The 19,783-nt window shown below is 40.0% G+C and overlaps 1 protein-coding gene across 1 annotated transcript in view; it reads left to right on the top strand.

The window, feature by feature from the left end:
- Window positions 1-19,783, top strand: part of ROBO2 (roundabout guidance receptor 2) — an 884,946-nt gene that overhangs the window by 857,105 nt on the left and 8,058 nt on the right. The window contains 3 exon segments of the mRNA XM_033941714.1: window positions 12,210-12,392; window positions 17,569-17,739; window positions 18,746-19,015. Of these exon segments, the coding sequence (XP_033797605.1) occupies window positions 12,210-12,392; window positions 17,569-17,739; window positions 18,746-19,015 (624 nt within the window).

The following is a 19,783-nucleotide window of genomic DNA, read 5'->3' as shown; positions in this document are numbered from 1 at the left end:
TTAAAGAACTATGGTGTATATATGTAAGAGATATTTTGAAAATTGGTAAGCCTGATAATATAGGACTGTCTAAACTATTCTATATACCATGTGGGAAGAGGAGTAGCAATGAAGAAGAAGGTGGAATGAACTCTTATTGTTTTCAGCAGATAATTTGGACATCTCAGCATTTGTAGAATCATCTGCAAATAATATAATTGTTAAAACTACACTGATGGTTGTTTTATATTCTGAGACTGCTAAATCTTTAATTTTCAGAAACTATTTCCAATTTTAAAATGTTTCTCATTTGGCAAGATACTATGACCTTACTTTGTGTTTCATTCTGTTTGCTGTATCTCAAAACAGATATAATGGAATTAGAAAAAGGTTCAAAGAAAAGATGACTAAAATGATGAAGGGGATGGAATTTTGGGCTCTTCAACTTGGAAAAGAGATGGCTGAGGGAAGATATGATTGAGGGCTACAAAATCCTGAGAGGTATAGACAGGGTAAAAGTGAATCAATTTTTTACACTTTCAAAAATTGCAAAGACTAAGGGACGTTCAATGAAATTACATGGAAATACCTTTAAAACAAATAGGAGGAAATATTTTTTCACTCAATGAATAGTTAAGCTCTGGAACTCATTGCCAGCGGATGTGATAACAACGGTTAGCGTATCGGGGGTTAAAAAAAAGTTTGGCCAAGTTCCTGGAGGAAAGTTCTTAGTCTACTAGACATGGAAGAAGCCACTTCATGCTCTGGGTCCGGTAGGATGGAATGTAGCTACTATTTGGGTTTCTGCCTAGTATTTGTGACCTGGATTGATCTCTGTTGAAATAGAATACTAGGCTAGATGGACCATTGGTCTGACCTAGTATGACTAATCTTATGTTGAAAGGGTGACTGCTTTCTCTGATGTAGCTAGGGGCACACAGGTATGGAGGAAGCCTTCCTTTTTTTCTCCAGTTTCCTTATAAGTACATTTAGAGTCTCTTCTTTCAGGTAAATGTTTCTCTAATTGACAATTGCCTTTGTACCTAGTGTGGAGTTTATAATGAGCGATAGGTATCTTCAGTGAGGCATGCTATTGTTACTTTAACACTGGCAGTTTGTTATTCATGTCTCTCATCTTGTATGTGGGCTTCAGAACGGTTGGAATTTGTTTCCTTTATAATTGCTGCGGTTTGAATATAATATGAATACAGGCTTTCTTTTCTTGATTCGCTGTTTGTAAATCTATTGTGATAAAATTTTCAATTAAAAAGAAACATAGGAATGAACGGGAGAAGAAGCAATTCAAATTTAAAAGCAAGCTCAAAGAGGTAGATTTTGTTTGTATTTAAATAGGGCCAAAGATGGATCAGGATGCTCCAACTCAGAAAATATATTTCTGCATACAGTACTGTAAGGTGAAAAGAACAGTGTCTTCTGTAGTTAGAAGTGGAAGAAATAGACACAGATAAGAGTGATTTTACCTGACAACCAGAGATCCTGAGGAGGGGGTTCAGGGAGAGATAAAAAAGGAAAAGTAATGAGGAACAGAGAATTAATGGACTTGGATTTTGGCCAGGTATTAGTGACCTGGATTGGCCACCGTGAGAACGGGCTACTGGGTTTGATGGACCATTGGTCTGACCCAGTAAGGCTATTCCTATGTTCTTATTTTTACAAAGTTTTAATTCTAAATAGCAAAATAATCTAAAAGATTATTCTGCCTTCACTAATGAAACCCATTTCTTTGGGCACATCAAGCATAATAAAAATCTCCATCTATAGGCATAAAGAGGGGCCTGCAGACTTCCTATTAGCACAGTTAAGAGGTGATAGGCTCAGGAGTAATCTAAGGAAATATGTTTTTTACAGAAAGGGTGGTAGATGCATGGAACAGTCTCGCGGAAGAGGTGGTGGAAACAGAGACTGTGTCTGAATTCAAGAAGGCCTGGGATAGGCACGTGGGATCTCTTAGAGAGAGGACGAGATAATGGTTACTGCGGATGGGCAGAGTGGATGGGCCATTTGGCCTTTATCTGCCATCATGTTTCTATGTTTCTAGGAATAACATAGAGGATCTCAAAGCTCTCGAGCCTGCATGCAGTTTACTGATCAAAACTAATAATGAATAATTGTCCGTCATAAGGTGTAACATGCTGTATAGTTTGTATTGCTTCATATTGTACATCAAGTCAATAATTGAAATGTTATAAATGAGATTAATAATATTCAGGACTGAAGCGTCCTTCGGTAAGGATTTAGGGAACGGCAACATAGGCTTGTGCCTAGAGTGCTAAATTCTGAAGGCATCTAAATACATTCCCCAGCCTACTGCTCTCTTATCTCCAAGGGGTAGCTTAACTCACTCTGTGGTTTTCCACTCCTGGTCCTTTGGATGCCATAATCCTAAATCCATCACTGCATCTAGTAGACCCGTTAAAACATGCTTAATGCCTGTATCTACTATACAAGTGGAATAAGCTGGAAATTACACCAGATTAGTTACCTTTAGCAATACATTACCTGTTTAAGGGGTCAACACTTGTATTGATTTTTCAGAGATACATATCACTGAAGATTTTATGTAACAGGCAGTTAAGCAGATTGCATTTAATAGGCTGAATGTGGTGCATGGATTAAATATGTGTTCTGGAAAATGGGGACCAGCTAGTTTTTGTATCTCATAAAAATGGTAATGCAACAATTAGCAGGGTCATATTATAAAGCACAGATTTTACTCTAGCTTAATGGATCTGGAGATACGCATTCATCAGCAAGGATGGATTTAGCATAAAATGACATGTAAATGAATTGATGACTGATTGTAAATTAATTTTAGTGCTGAAGATGTAATAGAGACACAGCAAGATGCCACTTTATCATACTACTTTACTGCTCAGCAACATTTCGGCAACTGCTTAATGTTCTATGAGCATTTTCCTTGAGCAGCTTGAATAGATTTGTGACATTTCTTTGTCATTCAGTAATATAAGACTCCAGAAGGACTAAGATTGCAAACACACATAAATTTGGCTAAGTAGAGTAAATTCATTTTTCATTAAATGTTTAAATATGTATTGATTATATTAGACGCTGTAAAGTGCCAAACTTCTATAGGGTTTGTCTTCTGATTGTAAATGTCCTACCAAGGGTAATGTAAGATTGATTTTGGCTTATAAACATATTAAAAGCAACGAAGAGATTACAAGCTGTCATTCAGCCATCACAACTTAAGAACATAAAGAAAGTCAGGCTGAGTCAGACCAAGGTCCGTTGAGCCCAGAATCTTGTCTCCAGCAGTGGCCAGTCAGGGTCACAATACTTGGCGGATCCCTAAATGCAGATCTGTTTCTCAAAGCTCATTTCCAGTAATTTATTTATTTAAAAATTGATATACCGTATAATTACAAAGATTACAATCATAACAGGTTAAACACCACATACAGGCACAACTGCAAACAGCTCTGAGAAAAAAAAGAAAAGAACAAACAATTGAGTTTTTGGCATTTTCTTAAAATTTATCCTCCCAGCACAGTATCGCAAAATTCCAGGCACTTCATTCCAAAGCTTGGCGCCTGCCACAGACAGCATCACTGCACCAATCCTAACATGCGAGATTGACATCTTGCCCTCGAAACTCAGTTTCATACTATTTTCTGATCTCAAACACCTTCTAGGCCGATAAATTTCAAAAACCCTTGTAAGACAACTGGAAAAACATGATACAAAATGTGATGTATGGTTGAAAGAATAATCTTAAAGTGAACTCTGTACTGCATGGGTAACCAATACAATTGCTTCAGCACTGGGGTTATGTGAGGCATTCTTAGCATCCCAGAAATCAGTCTTGCCGCAGAGTTAATCCACATCTGCAGTGCCCTCATTTTCACTTTAGCCACTCCCAGGTATAGTGTATTGCAGTAATCCACTCTACTCAGGATCAGTGCATTACAGTATGGAAGTCGAATGCTGGTAACATAGGTTTTAATCTGTATAACAGTTGCAATGTCATATATCCTACCCAAATTGTTGTCAATATTTGTTTTTCCAGAGTTAAACAACTATCCAAGTATACTCCTGATACAGTCATCTCCGTTTTTACTACCAAGCGCTCCCCCATCACAACACCACTTTCTATCTCAAAATTGCCCCTTAGACTTTTCACCACCATCACCTTAGTTTTATTAACATTTAATTTCAAATCATGTTCGTCCGTCCACCTCACTATCCTTTCCATGTATCCTTGTAAACATAGCTCAGCACTTTGGGCGTCATCTACTGGGAAAACCCCCCAAAATATAATCGGCATATAGCCGTTATTGCACTCCCATCTCCTGAAACAACGCCCCCAAAGTTGACATAAATGTTGAAAAGAATAGCAGAAAACGCGGAGCTCTCCCAAGTCTACCTGGCTAATACTTTTGTATGAACCTTTCTTCTAGAAACTTGTCCAATCCTCTTGTCTACTCTGTTATATAAGTTATCTTGACCACTTTCTCCCTCTATAGATTCTGCCACTTAATTATGCTCTACACTTTGTTTTCAATTTGACGGTCTTGAGTATCATGGAGTGTTCTGTTGTTTTTGTGTTATTTGAAAGGTTAAAGAATCATTCCCTATTTAACGATTCAACAGCATTCTTGATTTAATAAACTTCTATTTTATCCCCCTCCCATTTGACTTTTCTCCAAGATGAGCTCTAACCCTTTTTATCATTTTGTCATCCTTCTCTGAATCTCCTAGTTCTACTATATCGTTTTTGAAATGGGGTTATCATAACTGCACACGGTACTCAAGGTGTGGTCCTATACAGGTGCCTCAATGGAAGCATAATGATACTCTCAGCTTTGTTCTTCATCCTTTTTGAATAATCCCTAACATTCTGTTTGCTATTTGGGCAGCTATAGCATACTACCATCTGTTTTTTTGTGTTCTGGTGTTAGAAGTCCATTCAGCATTCAGTATGGATATAATAAATGGTGCTGCGGTGATGTGCCAGACCAGAATAGGAGGATGTATTTCATGCTGACTTGAATAAGAACAGAGCAGTAGTGCAAGGAGAGAAGAGATAATATATACCTAATACTGGCACTATATGTCAAAGAAAACTTATGTCAATATAGTAGTGTGTGCCCTTGGTAGTGAATGAATAATATCATGTGAATATGAATGAGATAAGTTTGTGCAATAGTGATGTTCATGAGTACGTAACCAGAATGAGAGGACGTATTTCATGCCGACTTTAATGAGAACGGAGCAGTGTCTTAAAGTTGGAAGGAATGAAAAGATTGTGCATACCGTATTTTTTTTTTGCTCCATAAGACACACCTGACCATAAGATGCACCCTAGATTTAGAGGAGAAAAACAAGAAAAAAAACATTCTGAACCAAATTCTCCCTGCCAGGCTATGTACCCTGTCCCCCCCCTCCCCCCCGGTGGTCTAGTGATAGGCTGGCACAGGGCGGGCAAGGACATGGCACAGAACAGGCAGGCCTAGAGATGGATAGGCTGGACTAGTGACAGGCAGGCAGGCAGGCCCCATAACCCCCATGTGCCCCCCAGTACCTTAAATCATCCCCCCCATGACCTATTTTAATCATCCCCATATCTTTAATCATACCCCCTTGTACCTTTAATCTTAGCCCCCCTTGTCTCAGCTGATCAGGGAGGGGGGAACATAACATAAGAACATAAGAATTGCCACTGCTGGGTCAGACCAGTGGTCCATTGTGCCCAGCAGTCCGCTCATGCGGGGGGTGGGTGGGAGAGAAATACTCCTGTCGCAATCAACTGAGCAGCTACGGCAGGGAACCCCCCGACATCAGCAGGAGGATGCCCACTCCCTCCTGCCAGAACCCGTGAAGCATCCTCCGCAACCATGATAAGCAGGAGGATGCCCACTCTCTCCTGCCAGAACCCCCAAAGCACCCAGCCCCCAACATATACCGGAATCTGGCCATTATATAAAAGCAAATGCAGTCTTTACATGCATGGTTGAACAACTGTATAAAAGTTCTGTGTGCAAATCTGACTTTACACTTGGAAAAAGCTTTATAACATCACGCCTTATTCGAGCAAGTGTAGTTTTAATGTCTTGTATTTTTATGAATTCTGTTAAACATCAGAGAATCAGTTGGAACTTGGCATCAGCTGAGATGAAAATAGCATATCTGTTTTATCTTTCTCCCTAGAAAGAATGCTGCTTTCCTTTCTGTCTACAAGTTCCTGCTGTGAATATGGCTTACTAAATATGGCACAGTCTGAGGCTACCTGTCAAAATATTACCTTATGGAAACCAATTTTTTTCATTGTTTTGGAGGAGTCTTGGGGTTAGCAGCTTAGCTCTGTCTTAATGTTTTCTTAGCCTCCTCAGAGCTATGGCTCTCTTTGGATCAGGAATTGCTTATCCAGAAGTTGCTTTAACTTTTTTCTGGGCTGTTTTTTGCAAATAGTTTCAGTCCCTTTTATCATGTTTTCCTTTCTGCTTCACTCATCTGCTATTTGTCATGCTCCCAAGACCTCTTCAGTGTTGCTGTTCCTTTGCAAGTTAAATGTGTGTAATCTATCTGTTGGTACGCCATTGTCAAAAATATGTATCCATTTTAAAAAGCAAAACAGAGTACTTTGCTGTCTTCCATGTGATGGAAACACATGCAACTCACTGTTAAAAAATATATACAAAAATGATCCTGCTACTTAAACATAAAGAGATCAAGTTTATAATGGGCATCCAGAGGGCCCTTATTAGAAGTCTGTTCTATAAAGATAAGTAGGTGCCTACTTTCTTTTACAGAATACTAGCTTGACTTGTAGTGTTTGATAAAGGGAAGGGGTATTGATTAGTCACATTAGACATTTCAGCAGCTTTTGATACTATTGATCACAATATTTTGTTGAATTGTCTACAATCTGTTGGTCTGAGCGGATCAGTACTGCAATGGCTTAGATCTTTTCTGCCAGAGAGAAAATATTGTCTTTTTAAAGTAGGAAACAAATCATTTGAAATTGGGTATCATACAAGAGTGCCCCAGGATAATGTTTATCAGCAATGCTGTTTAATATTGTTTTCTTACCATTATACAGGTTGTTTAATTGTTTAGATTTGCAATTTTGCTCTTGTGTTGATAATATCCAATTTATAGTAGGCATAGACCAGTCAGTTGAAGACATCATCAGGACGTTAACTCGGTGCTTGCAGGCTATTAGTCAATGGATGTCTAGTAATTGTTTAAGATTAAATATGTCCAAAACACAATTAATAGTGCTGTCAGGATATCCCTTTAATGATATTCTCTCTGAGATCTTGATTGACAGTGTATCTATTCCAGTTGTGAATAAGCTCCATAATTTAGGTGTGATATTAAACTCAGGACTAATGATGAAACATCAGGTACATAAAATTATCAGTTAGATGTTCTTCAAATTGAGGTTAGAACATAAGAATAGTCTTACTTAATCAGACCAATGCTATGCTATTTGCTCTTACCAGAACCACTGGCAACGCGTTCCAGAGCATAACTGTTCTCTGAGTGAAAAAATATTTCCTCCTATTGGTTCATCAAGTATCCCCTAGTCTTTGTAATTTTTGACAGAGTAAAAAATAGATCCATTTGTACCCATTCTATTATCCGGGGATAGACTGGAACCTAGACATCTCTGGCTGCAATAAGGAGACCAAGTTCCTGGATGCTGTAGGCAAGGGTAATCAAGGAACTGAAAGGAGTTATAGCTGAATCGGTCCAACCAATAGCCAATCTGTTGATTAACTCCAGATTCCAGAAGACTGGAAAGTGGCGAAGACCAGCCAGCACAGCTTCAGCAAAGGAAGATTTGCTTGACGAACTTACTGCACTTCTTTGAGGGACTAAACAGGCAGATAAACAAGGGTGACCCGGTCGACATTGTACATCTGAATATTCGGAAGGCGTTCAACAAGGCGTTCGCATGAACGACTACTTTGAAAAATTGCGAGCCATGGAATTGAGGGTGAAATACTCAGGTGGATTAAAAATTGGTTGGCGGATAGGAAACAGAGTGTGGGGGTAAATGGAAGATACTCAGACTGGAAAAGCGTCATGAGTGGCATGTTGCAGGGTTTGGTGCTTGGGCCCGTGCTCTTCAACATTTATAAATGACCTGGAAATTGGTATGATGAGCGAAGTGATTAAATTTGCAATTATTCAAAGTAGTGAAGACACAGAAGGATTGCAAAGACCTGCAACATGACATAAACACACTTGAGAAATGGGCCGCGACATGGCAAATGAGGTTTAACGTGATAAGTGTAATGTGATGCATGTCAGTAACAAAAATCTTATACACAAATACAGGATGTCCGGTGCAGTACTCGGAGAGAGCCCCCAGGAAAGCGACTTAGTAGTACTGGTAGACAAGTCAATGAAGCTGTCTGTGCAATGCGCGGCGGCAGCAAAAAGGGCAAACAATGCTAGGAATGATTAAGAAGGGGATCACAAACAGATCAGAGAAGGTTGTCATGCCGCTGTACCGGGCCATGGTATGCCCCCACCTGGAATACTGCGTCCAGCACTGGTCACCGTACATGGAAGAAGGACATAGAAATACTCAAAAAAGTCCAGAGAAGAGCGACTAAAATGGTTAAGGGGCTAGAGGAGTTGCCGTACAGTGAGAGATTAGAGAAACTAGGCCTCTTCTCCCTTGAAAAGAGGAGACTAAGAGAGGACATGATCGAAACATTCAAGATAATGAAGGGAATAGACTTAGCAAGATAAAGACAGGTTGTTTACCTTCTCCAAGGTAGAGAGAACAAGAGTGCACTCTCTAAAGTTAAAATGGGATAGATTCCATACAAACGTAAGGAAGTTCTTCTTTATCCAGAGAGTGGTAGAAATCTGGAATGCTCTTCTGGAGGCTGTTATAGGGGAAAACACCCTCCAGGGATTCAAGACAAAGTTAGACAAGTTTCTGCTGAACCAGAACGTACGCAGGTATGGCTAGACTCAATTAGGGCACTGGTCTTTGAACTAGGGGCCACCACGTGAGCGGGCTGCTGGGCATGATGGACCACGGCTCTGACCCAGCAGCGGCAGTTCTTATGTTCAATCATATCTCCCCTCAATCATCTCTTTTTCAAGCTGAAGAGCCTTAACCTTTTTAGTCTTTCCTCCTATGAGAGGAGTTCCATCTCCATTATCATTTTGTTTTTTTTTTCATTTAACCTTTTCTAGTGCCACTATATCTTTCTTGAAATGAGGAGACCAGAATTGAACACAGTACTGCAGGTGAGGTTGCCCCATAGAGCATTACAGAGGCATTATAACATTCTTAGTCTTGTTAACCATCTCTTTTTTAATAATTCCTAGCATCTTGTTTGCTCTTTTGGCTGCTGCCACTCATTAGGCAGAAGATTTCATTTTATCGTCTACAATGGCACCCTGATCTTTTTCTTGGGTGCTAACTCCCAAGGTGAACCCTAGCATCTGGTATCTTTGATTTAGGTTATTCTTCCCAATGTGCATCACTTTGCATTTGACCACATTTAATTTCATCTGCCACTTGGATGCCCAGTTTTCCAATTTCCTAAAGTATGCCTTCAATTTTTCATAATCTAATCTAATCTTCAGTTTATATACTGGGTCATCTCCCAGCGGACCTTGACTCGGTTCACATATAATTAAGACTAGAATACAAAAAAGAGGAACTTGAGAGAAAAGAGCTATATTATTATTTTTTTTGATATTGTGGCTAAGCCATTTAAATATTGTGAGAACAACAAAGTTTTCAAGGCTTTACGAAATAGATGTAGTTGGCCTATCAGTCTAATAGAGTCAGGAAGTCCATTCCAGATCTCTACCAACTTGAAGACAAAGATTGACTAAGCTTCCCAGCAGACTTGATTCCCTTAAAATAAGGGAAAGATAGCTTATATTTCTGTGTATTCCTCAGATGACAAGATCTGCATGCATTTTAACAACTTTGAACAGTTTAGTGTTGTCTGCAAATTTAATCACCTCACTTGTCGTTCCAGGTTCCAGATCATTTATAAATAAGTTAATTAGCACTGGTCCCAATACAGATCCTTACTGTACTCTACTATTTACTCTCCTCTATTGAGAAAAATGGCCATTTAACCCTACCTTCTGTTTTCTATCCGATAACAAATTCCTAATCCACAACTGAACTTTGCTACCTTTTCCATGACTTTAATTTTCTCAGGAGCCTCTCATGAGAAACTTTGTCAAAAATTTTTTGAAAATCTAGATACACTACATCACCCGGCTCACCTTTATCCACATGTTTATTCACACCTTCAAAGAAGTCAAGCAACTTGGTGAGGCAAGATCTCCCTTGGTTGAACCCATGCTGACTCTGTCTCATTAAATGATGTTTGTCTACATGTTCCACAATTTTAATTTTTATAATGATTTCCACTATTTTGTCCAACACTGAAGTCAGGCTTACTGGTCTGTACTAGATCTTCCCTGGAACCCGTTTTAAAAATTGACATAACATTGGCCATCCTCCAATCTTCATATATTACAGATGATTTTAGTGACAGGTTGCAGATCACTAACAGCAGGTCAGCAGTTTCATATGTGAGTTCTTTTAGTACCCTAGGATATATACCATCTGGTCCAGGTGATTTATCACTTTTTAACTTGTGAATTTGGCTTATTACATCTTCCAGATTCACCAAGATTTCTCTCAGTTTCTCCACATCATCACCCTTAAAACCCATTTCCAGTTAAGGTAGATTTATTACATCTTCTTCCGTAAACAGTGAAGGAAAGAATTCATTCAGTCTTCCCACTATGGCCTTATAATCCCTGAGCCCCACATTTTGCTCCATGATCATCCAATGGTCCCATGGATTCTCTCAGGTTTCCTGCTTCTGATGTACCGTGTCTATTTGAAATGTAGACCAGTTTTTTGTTCGCCTTCATTTCAGGCACCTATTGCGGCCCTAGGGAGACACATATGGCCACCTAAGTTCACCCAAGGCCAGCTTAAACATCCCTATATGTGTCTTCCTCAACCGCGATAGAGGCCTACGGTGTAGGCAGCCTGCCTCGGGGTGTTTTTTTTTTTTTTAAACATGTGTCTTGATTGGCTGGTTAGACAGCGATAGGACACCTACTGCAGCCTATAATCAGGACGCTGTTTATAGAATATGTCCCTAAATGCTTGAGTGTTTGGAACACCATTGGTAGCTGACTACACCAAAGTATACGTGTTTAGCTATTAGCAAAGTATATTAAATTTCTATTTTCCACAATAACATACAGATATTGAATGTTTATTTAATAAAATACTGCTAGATTTTTTGCATACTATGTCTTTATCATTATTTGATGACAACAGAATGTTTTACTATTCTTTTTTGGTTGTAACACTGTATTAGTGGGTTCTAAGGAATCTGACCCCACTTATAATAAGCATATTGGAGACTCTAATGTTATTTCTGTACTGATCTATTGTTGGTTTTCTAACAGACTTGACATAAAATGTCTTTTTATTCATGAATCACTGCTGAGTGTGAAAACATAAAAGTTATAGCTATAATGCCAAGAAATTTGCATCATTAACATAAATAATAGCAAATTTTAAGAAAAATGGAGCTTTATGTAATCAGTGGCTTTGAGCTCGACCCCAAGATGGGATTTTTTTTTAATTTTTTTTTAATTTTAATTATTTTCTGATCATGCACAATCAAATTCATGGGAAAAAGTTCAATTTGCATACCGTAGTTTTTCCAGTACAACCCTACTGTTGAGTAAATATATGTTTGTTTTTTAAGTGGCCCAGTCAGCATTAAAAAAAAAAATACAATGATTTTATATCTGGTGAGAGCTGACCTGTATTTATACATATAAAGTGTATTCTCCTTTTGTTGCATTTTCCCCACCTCCATCACCTGCCGCTGTGTTTTATATGGTTTACTTTTTATCCTGATAGTTGAATTTGCATGACTACCTGTCTTCAGATCAAAAGGAATTTTGCTTGAAAAGAACCAAAAAAAGCAAAAAACAAAAGTTACTCAGCTAGGAGTTTGAAGACTAGGGCTGTACATCCTCTTCTGTATGACCTGGTGATCATTCTTTTCTTTTTTTTTCAATTATCTTTATTAACAATTGCAAAGGGAACATACAGGTGATCATTCTACCTTGAAGTCTGGAAGAATACACTGTGTAGCAAGCAATTATGCTATAAATGAATACCACTCACTAGCCCCCTCCCCTGCCTTTATTTTTAGGTTCAATGGTAAACGGATGGGGTTCCGCATCTGATGAGGACCGTAACTTTTCTAGTCATAGGTCTAGTGTAGGTAGCTCCTCTGATGAGTCGATGTTTGCCAGTGCCAGCTTTGCCCAAGCGCTGGTTGCAGCCGCAGATAAAGCTGGTTTTAGGCTGGATGGGACCAGTCTGACAAGAACAGGTTTGTAGTTTCCAAGTTGGTGGGGATGCTTTGGCATGAGGGATGTCTGTCTTCCAAAGCCTGGGCTTGCCACCAGCTTTTCAGTGGACTTGAAAATCTTGCAGCTGCGTTTAACATGCATGGCACATGGTGAATGGTCACTTGCATGGTGATGAGGAGCACATACTCTAGCAACAGATAACATATCATAGCTCTTTATCAACAACTTCTGTCTCATCTTCTTGTATCATCTTGCTTCTGTATTGCAGAGCAGGGATTAATTCTGTTTATGCAGCGGCACATTTCATTTATATCACTGCAAAATGCTTTCTGTGCTTGATTTATGGCAATTTTTCTTCAAAATGTTTACCTAATTGGTAAGGGTTACTTCTGGGAAATACAATCCTCTGATCTTTCATGCAGCTCTGTGGTGAACTGCTGTCATAAATTATCTTTTGTTGGGAAAGGCGTACAATACACGCATGGAGAACCTACTCAATTAACACACTCTTTGCACTCAAAGCAACTTATTAACTCATTGCTCTTGAAGGTCTCATTCACTGTTTTCTTCTAGAATCCAAGAATATACACAAATCAAATTCTTTAAATGGGAGCAATATGTAGAATATGGTGGTATAAAAACAATTTTCCCTGCCTATTTTATATCTGTTTTCAGTCACTTGAAATAATTATAGCATGAAATTGGCAACGACAAGTGGCCAGGGGATGAAGGGGAAAGCCTTGCCCAAATTGGAATCTTCTAATGTGTTCAGATGTCTCCAGGTTATAAAGACTGTACAACATAAAAATTCTTTTGATATCTAGAGAGACTGACATATTGTTAAAACAAGAAATACATCTCACAAGAGGAGCCACACCTAATAATCTTCGCTAAAGTAAAAAATAATTGTGAAATGTGTACAAGGGTCCTCAGTTCACAAGCCGGTATAACTAACCAGCCTCCTTCAATGAAGGGTAATTTAGTAGACCTCAACCTAAATGGGTATAATCATTGGGAACATCCTCTCATAATGTGTTACCATGTGCCACCTATTAATGAAACAAAATTCAAACTCAAAAGTTCAAAAATCCTCTATGTGCAGTTGAGGCATTCAAACTAGCCGCCTCTTTTACTGCCCTGCGCTAATGACCCCAAAGCCCATTGAGATTTAAAGGGCTTTGGGGCTGTTATGGGCTTCGGGGCCATTAGCACAGGGCAGCCGCTAGCGTGGCTTTGTAAAAGAGTCCCTAAATTTAATTTTAAAAAGTCTCCCAAATTATTATCATCTGTTGCCAAACACACTATTGTCCATGTTTGTATAAATTAAAATCTCTTGTGCAATAATGCCATTAGCACTTATTTGATATATTGTTGAACCAGGTTATAAGGAACATATACTGAAGGAATCTGGTTTCTTTCTCTCCTTGGGTATGAATTTCTTTTAAAAAAAAAACCAAAACTTTATTGCAATACAATTTACATACAAATAATAATAATCAAATAAGCACTTATAAACAATCAGAATCTATACAAAAAATAAAATTCCCTCCCCCATCCAACATTATCATCAGGAATACACTTCCCCCTCCCCATTCGCAGTTTCCGCAATCGCGATTTCACATATTCGCAATTTTTTGGGGGAGGGGGAAAAAGAAAAAAAAAAAAACATCGTTAAGTCTTCCCCCCCCCCGGCATCCTGGCCTTACCTGGTGGTCTAGCGGGCGTTCGGGGCAGGAACGATCTTCCTACGCTCCTGCCCCGTGCAGATCGCCATTAGAAAATAGCTGTAGGGAGTTCCCGTCGTAGCCTCGAGAGACTACGGGAACTCACAGCAGCCATTTCCTAATGGCGATCTGCACGGGGCAGGAGCGTAGGAAGATCGCTCCTGCCCCAAAAGCCCGCTAGACCCACCAGGTAAGGCTGGGAAGGCAGGAGGGAGGCGGGGGTGGGTCAGAGCTGGATATTCACAGTTTTTCACCATTTGCGGTCCGGCTCTGCCCCTATCCCCCGCGAATCTGGAGGGAGAATTGTAATACCAAAACAAAAGATATACCTCCCCCCCCCTTTGGATGTGTAGGTGCAAACAACGGAAAATAAAAATAAAGGGCAACTATAACAAATCTACAAAAGACATCAATGGACCCCAAACCAATTTGAATATCTTATTTTGCTTCAGCAAGTCAGCATTCATTTTCTCATACTTATAAGTTAAGCATAAGCTTGCCCACCAGAAAGGAAAACTAAGGTGCTCCCAATTCTTCCAGTTACAAGTCATCATTTGCATAGCTATCCCGGTCATAATTGGGTATGAATTTCTTATTCCACTTTGCTTAGAGTAAGTCCATACATGTAACAAGATAAAATCCATCTCATCTGATAATGCTAAACTCAAAACACCAGGATAATCCATAGATCAAGCAGCAGTCCTGTGCAGATATCTTCAAGTAAATCATTTATACCAGGGGTTCTCAACCCAATTCTCAAGACATACCTAGACAGTCAGGTTTTCATACTATCTAGCCTGAATATGCACCAGATAAATTTGTATGTGTTACCTTCATTGTATGAAAATTAATTGTGTTATCCTTATTCAATGTATCTAAAAAAACATGACTGGCTATGTTTGTCCTAAGAACTTGACTGAGGACCGACCATTGATTTACACCAATACTTCTATAGGGAAATGTAATTCAAGAGTGCCACACCTTCACTAGCTTCATCAAAAGAGACTATAGGTAGAGGAACTCTGTTCCTCGAGGGCCGGAATCCAGTCGGGTTTTCTAAATTTACCCAATGAATGTGCATTGAAAGCAGTGCATGCAAATAGATCTCATGCATATTCATTGGGGAAATCCTGAAAACCCGACTGGATTCCGGCCCTCGAGGACCGGAGTTGCCCACCCCTTGTGTAGAGGATCTGCACCTTAAAGTTAATGCTATGTTATGTTAATCAAGTTTTCTGTTCCGCCTTTATCTATTCAGATCAAGGTTGGATTACATTACAAGAGGTTGGGTAAGTTACCCAGGATGCTAAAAGTGGCCACTAATCGCATATCAATCACTTGACAGCGTTGGGCACAGAATTGCACCTCTGGCAAAGGTAGGTGCAGGAAATATAGGCACTTTGAAATTAATGCATAGAAAATTACTGCATGTTAAGTGTTAAGATGACAGAAAATGTGGCACAGTAAACCTCACCTGAAGAGATGTAGCTAACTGCATCATCTTACCAGTTCAGTTATTGTGTGGAAAAGAATTTTTCTCTACATTAATTGAATAGAAAAATGTTGGAAACACCCTAAACCAGGGATCTCAAAGTCCCTCCTTGAGGGCCGCAATCCAGTCGGGTTTTCAGGATTTCCCCAATGAATATGCATGAGATCTATGTGCATGCACTGCTTTCAATGCATATTCATTGGGGAAATCCTGAAAACCCGACTGGATCGCGGCCCTCAAGGAGGGACTTTGAGATCCCTGCCCTAAACCCTGAAGGCTCTGCAATTCCTCTACCTATAGTCTCTTTTGATGAAGCTAGTGAAGGTGTGGCAGAGCCTTCAGGGTTTAGGGCAGGGATCTCAAAGTCCCTCCTTGAGGGCCGCGATCCAGTCGGGTTTTCAGGATCTCCCCAATGAATATGCATTGAAAGCAGCGCATGCACATAGATCTCATGCATATTCATTGGGGAGATCCTGAAAACCCGACTGGATCGCGGCCCTCAAGGAGGGACTTTGAGATCCCTGCCCTAAACCCTGAAGGCTCTGCCACACCTTCACTAGCTTCATCAAAAGAGACTATAGCTAGAGGAATTGCAGAGCCTTCAGGGTTTAGGGCAGGGATCTCAAAGTCCCTCCTTGAGGGCCGCGATCCAGTCGGGTTTTCAGGATCTCCCCAATGAATATGCATTGAAAGCAGCGCATGCACATAGATCTCATGCATATTCATTGGGGAGATCCTGAAAACCCGACTGGATCGCGGCCCTCAAGGAGGGACTTTGAGATCCCTGCCCTAAACCCTGAAGGCTCTGCCACACCTTCACTAGCTTCATCAAAAGAGACTATAGGTAGAGGAATTGCAGAGCCTTCAGGGTTTAGGGCAGGGATCTCAAAGTCCCTCCTTGAGGGCCGCGATCCAGTCGGGTTTTCAGGATCTCCCCAATGAATATGCATTGAAAGCAGCGCATGCACATAGATCTCATGCATATTCATTGGAGAAATCCTGAAAACCCGACTGGATTGCGGCCCTCAAGGAGGGACTTTGAGATCCCTGGTTTAGGGTGTTTCCAACATTTTTCTATTCAATTAATGTAGAGAAAAATTCTTTACCACACAATAACTGAACTGGTAAGATGATGCAGTTAGCTACATCTCTTCAGGTGAGGTTTACTGTGCCACATTTTCTGTCATCTTAACACTTAACATGCAGTAATTTTCTATGCATTAATTTCAAAGTGTCAAACTGTCCATTTTAGCATCCTGGGTAACTTACCCAACCTCTTGTAATGTAATCCAACCTTGATCTGAATAGATAAAGGCGGAACAGAAAACTTGATTAACATAACATAGCATTAACTTCAAGGTGCAGATCCTCTACACCAGGGGTGGGCAACTCCGGTCCTCGAGGGCCGGAATCCAGTCGGGTTTTCAGGATTTCCCCAATGAATATGCATGAGATCTATTTGCATGCACTGCTTTCAATGCACATTCATTGGGTAAATTTAGAAAACCCGACTGGATTCCGGCCCTCGAGGAACAGAGTTGCCCACCCCTGCTCTACACTCATTCTCAGCCTTCTTCCATGTTAGCTGCTAGTGTGGCCCCACAATAACTTTTAACGTGTGTTGATTGCAAGGATAGCTGTGGAAGCTAATGCAGATTAGAAACTAAACCTTTATGTGTTTATCTCCATTTCCTTAGAACTACAAATGTTCCACGTAAAGACATAATTACGCAAAAGGCAAGAAAATTAGATATCTGCCAATCTAAAGAGACATAACATCAAAAAACCCCAAACAAACAGATAAACACAATGAGTACATATAAAATGTAATGGCAAGAGTGACGCTGAGAAATCTTTGCACATTGCCCAGGAAACCTGGATATTCCTCAAAGAATAGTAACTATCTCCCACCTAAAAGAGTCAAATAGATTCTCTTTGCCATTATACTAGGCTTTCTAACCCTTTTCAATTTTCCTATAGGCAAAGGATATTCCTCTTCTCAGAGATTCCAACCCAGCAGCCCTTTCTCTACCGACAGCAATACCAGTTCAGCCCTAAATCAGAGTCAAAGGCCCAGGCCTGCTAAGAAACAGAAGGGAGGCAGACTGGACCAGCCGCTGGTGCCTCATCGCAGGGAGGGCCTAACAGAAGGTAATGTTTCCTTAATGTTTCCTGTGCCCAAGATCCTTAAACCAAACTGCATGGCAGAATCAGTCTCTTGATTTAAGAAATATATATACACACACACATACACATTCCTCAATGGATCTGGTGAGTCTGAAAAGGACAGGCAACAGAGAACTCCCTCTCATCTCCACCGCTTCGCCTCAACCCTGTTCTGGAGGGTCCACCTCTGGGAGTGAGAGGGTAAATCCAGTCTCCATTTTGAGACTTTGCTTTTTTTTTATTTTTGCTGAGACTGCCAACAATGGTGCCACTTAGCAGCAAATTGTGATTCTGTGTGGATGCATGTGTGTCTTATATACAGGGATGTAGACACTGTTTACTGTGGGACTACACTGAAACCGATCTGTTAACAACTGAACTCTGATTATTATATCCATTGTTGGTTGAGGGATTATATTACTGAAAATCCACAGATTCTCACTGGCAGTCTATAGGAAGTTGTATTAATTTGTAGTGGTGCCTATAGTGCCCTGCAGATTCTGAGATTTGGCAGATATTCCTGTAGTCTGTGGTATAATTTTATTTTCTGAATTGGTTACATCCCACTGTAGAATGATGGCCAGAACAATATTATTTCAGTAAAGCCTAAACTCCTTTCACTTGATGTCAGGAGAATGCTTGTGACCCTTTCTCAGCATAATTATTGAAAATTCCATAATTATTGTAAACTCCCTATTTTCTACTCTTCACCAGGGTGATAATGCAGTTATTGAACCTCCAAGAATCAAATGCAGAAATATGTGGCCTCATCAACTCTGTGACAGTGTTATATTGTAGTAGTATGAACATTCCTTTTTAATCACCTTTGTTCAGAATTATTCCGCCTTATATACGCCACAAATTTCAGTAATCCTTCACTTCTGAAATTTTTTTTTTCTTCTCTTTTTTATTGCTTGGTCTGGAATCAAAACTTAAAGCATTTATTAATATTGTATCCTAAGATACCCTTTTTATTCTTATTATTTTTAAGATCTCCCTCCACCACCAGATCCCCCACCAAGCCAAGACTTGCGGCAACAAATTAGCCCTGGACAGCGTGGTGGTAGCACTGGAGGCTCCACAGAGAAGAAAGCAAGCTCCCTCGAGAGGCACACGGCCAGCATAGATGAAGCCAAAACCTCACTGGAGCGCCATGCCAGGACATCACTGGAGCGACAGCGACAGACCCAGGAATGGCTAGGTTCCACAGAACGTCAAGAAGATTTAAGGAAACTTCAACATAAACAAGCATTTGAATCAGGTTGGTGTCTCTGTTGTTGCCAAAGCCACAAAGTGGAAAGCATTTTTATGAAACTGTGAGGCTGAACTCTTGTGTTTTCTTTCTCCAGATTGGGTCCTAATATATATATTTTTTTGTGATGTTAACATTTAGACTGAAAATTATGATCTTGTCTACATTTAGCTACAGTTAATAGAGGGTTTTAAAAAAATCATTCTTAATATAAACCAAAACCCAGCCAAACCAGTAGCATATATTACTTTTTAACCCATCAAACAACCAAGCAAGCATACATTTTGAGAAAAATCTTTAGGATTCTATTTTGTAAATCCCTATACTATACCTATACCTTAACTATGCCTATTATGTAGGTAAGAAGGCCCAGATTCTCTAACTGATTTTGATAGGCGTCCAAGCTCAGTTTTAAAAAATGACATGACATTTTTAACTGTTTCAAGGCGTCCACTGGCACTTAAAAATCGGTGCCGGAACCGTGCCTTCATACGGGTTTTAGGCTACCTAATGCCACTGTTGGCATGGCTAATGCCAGAAGTGGCATTAGGCAGCCTAAAGCACCTATGGAGGTGCAGTTCACATCCGAGGTAGGCGCCGGAAATATTGGCCTGGAAAACCCTGGCCTATATTTCCTGCACCTACCTTTGCCAGAGGTGCAATTCTGTGCCCAACGCTGTCAAGTGATTGATATGCGATTAGTGGCCACTTTTATGGCAGCCGCTGACGGTAGCACTGGTTACAGAATCTGGGCCTAGGGTTTCAAGCACCAACCAT

This window comes from Geotrypetes seraphini, chromosome 4 (genome assembly GCF_902459505.1).
Source record: "Geotrypetes seraphini chromosome 4, aGeoSer1.1, whole genome shotgun sequence".
NCBI classification, from domain to species: Eukaryota; Metazoa; Chordata; class Amphibia; order Gymnophiona; family Dermophiidae; genus Geotrypetes; species Geotrypetes seraphini.
Note: the sequence above shows the minus strand (reverse complement) of the source record. Positions and strands in the feature narration are given on the sequence as shown.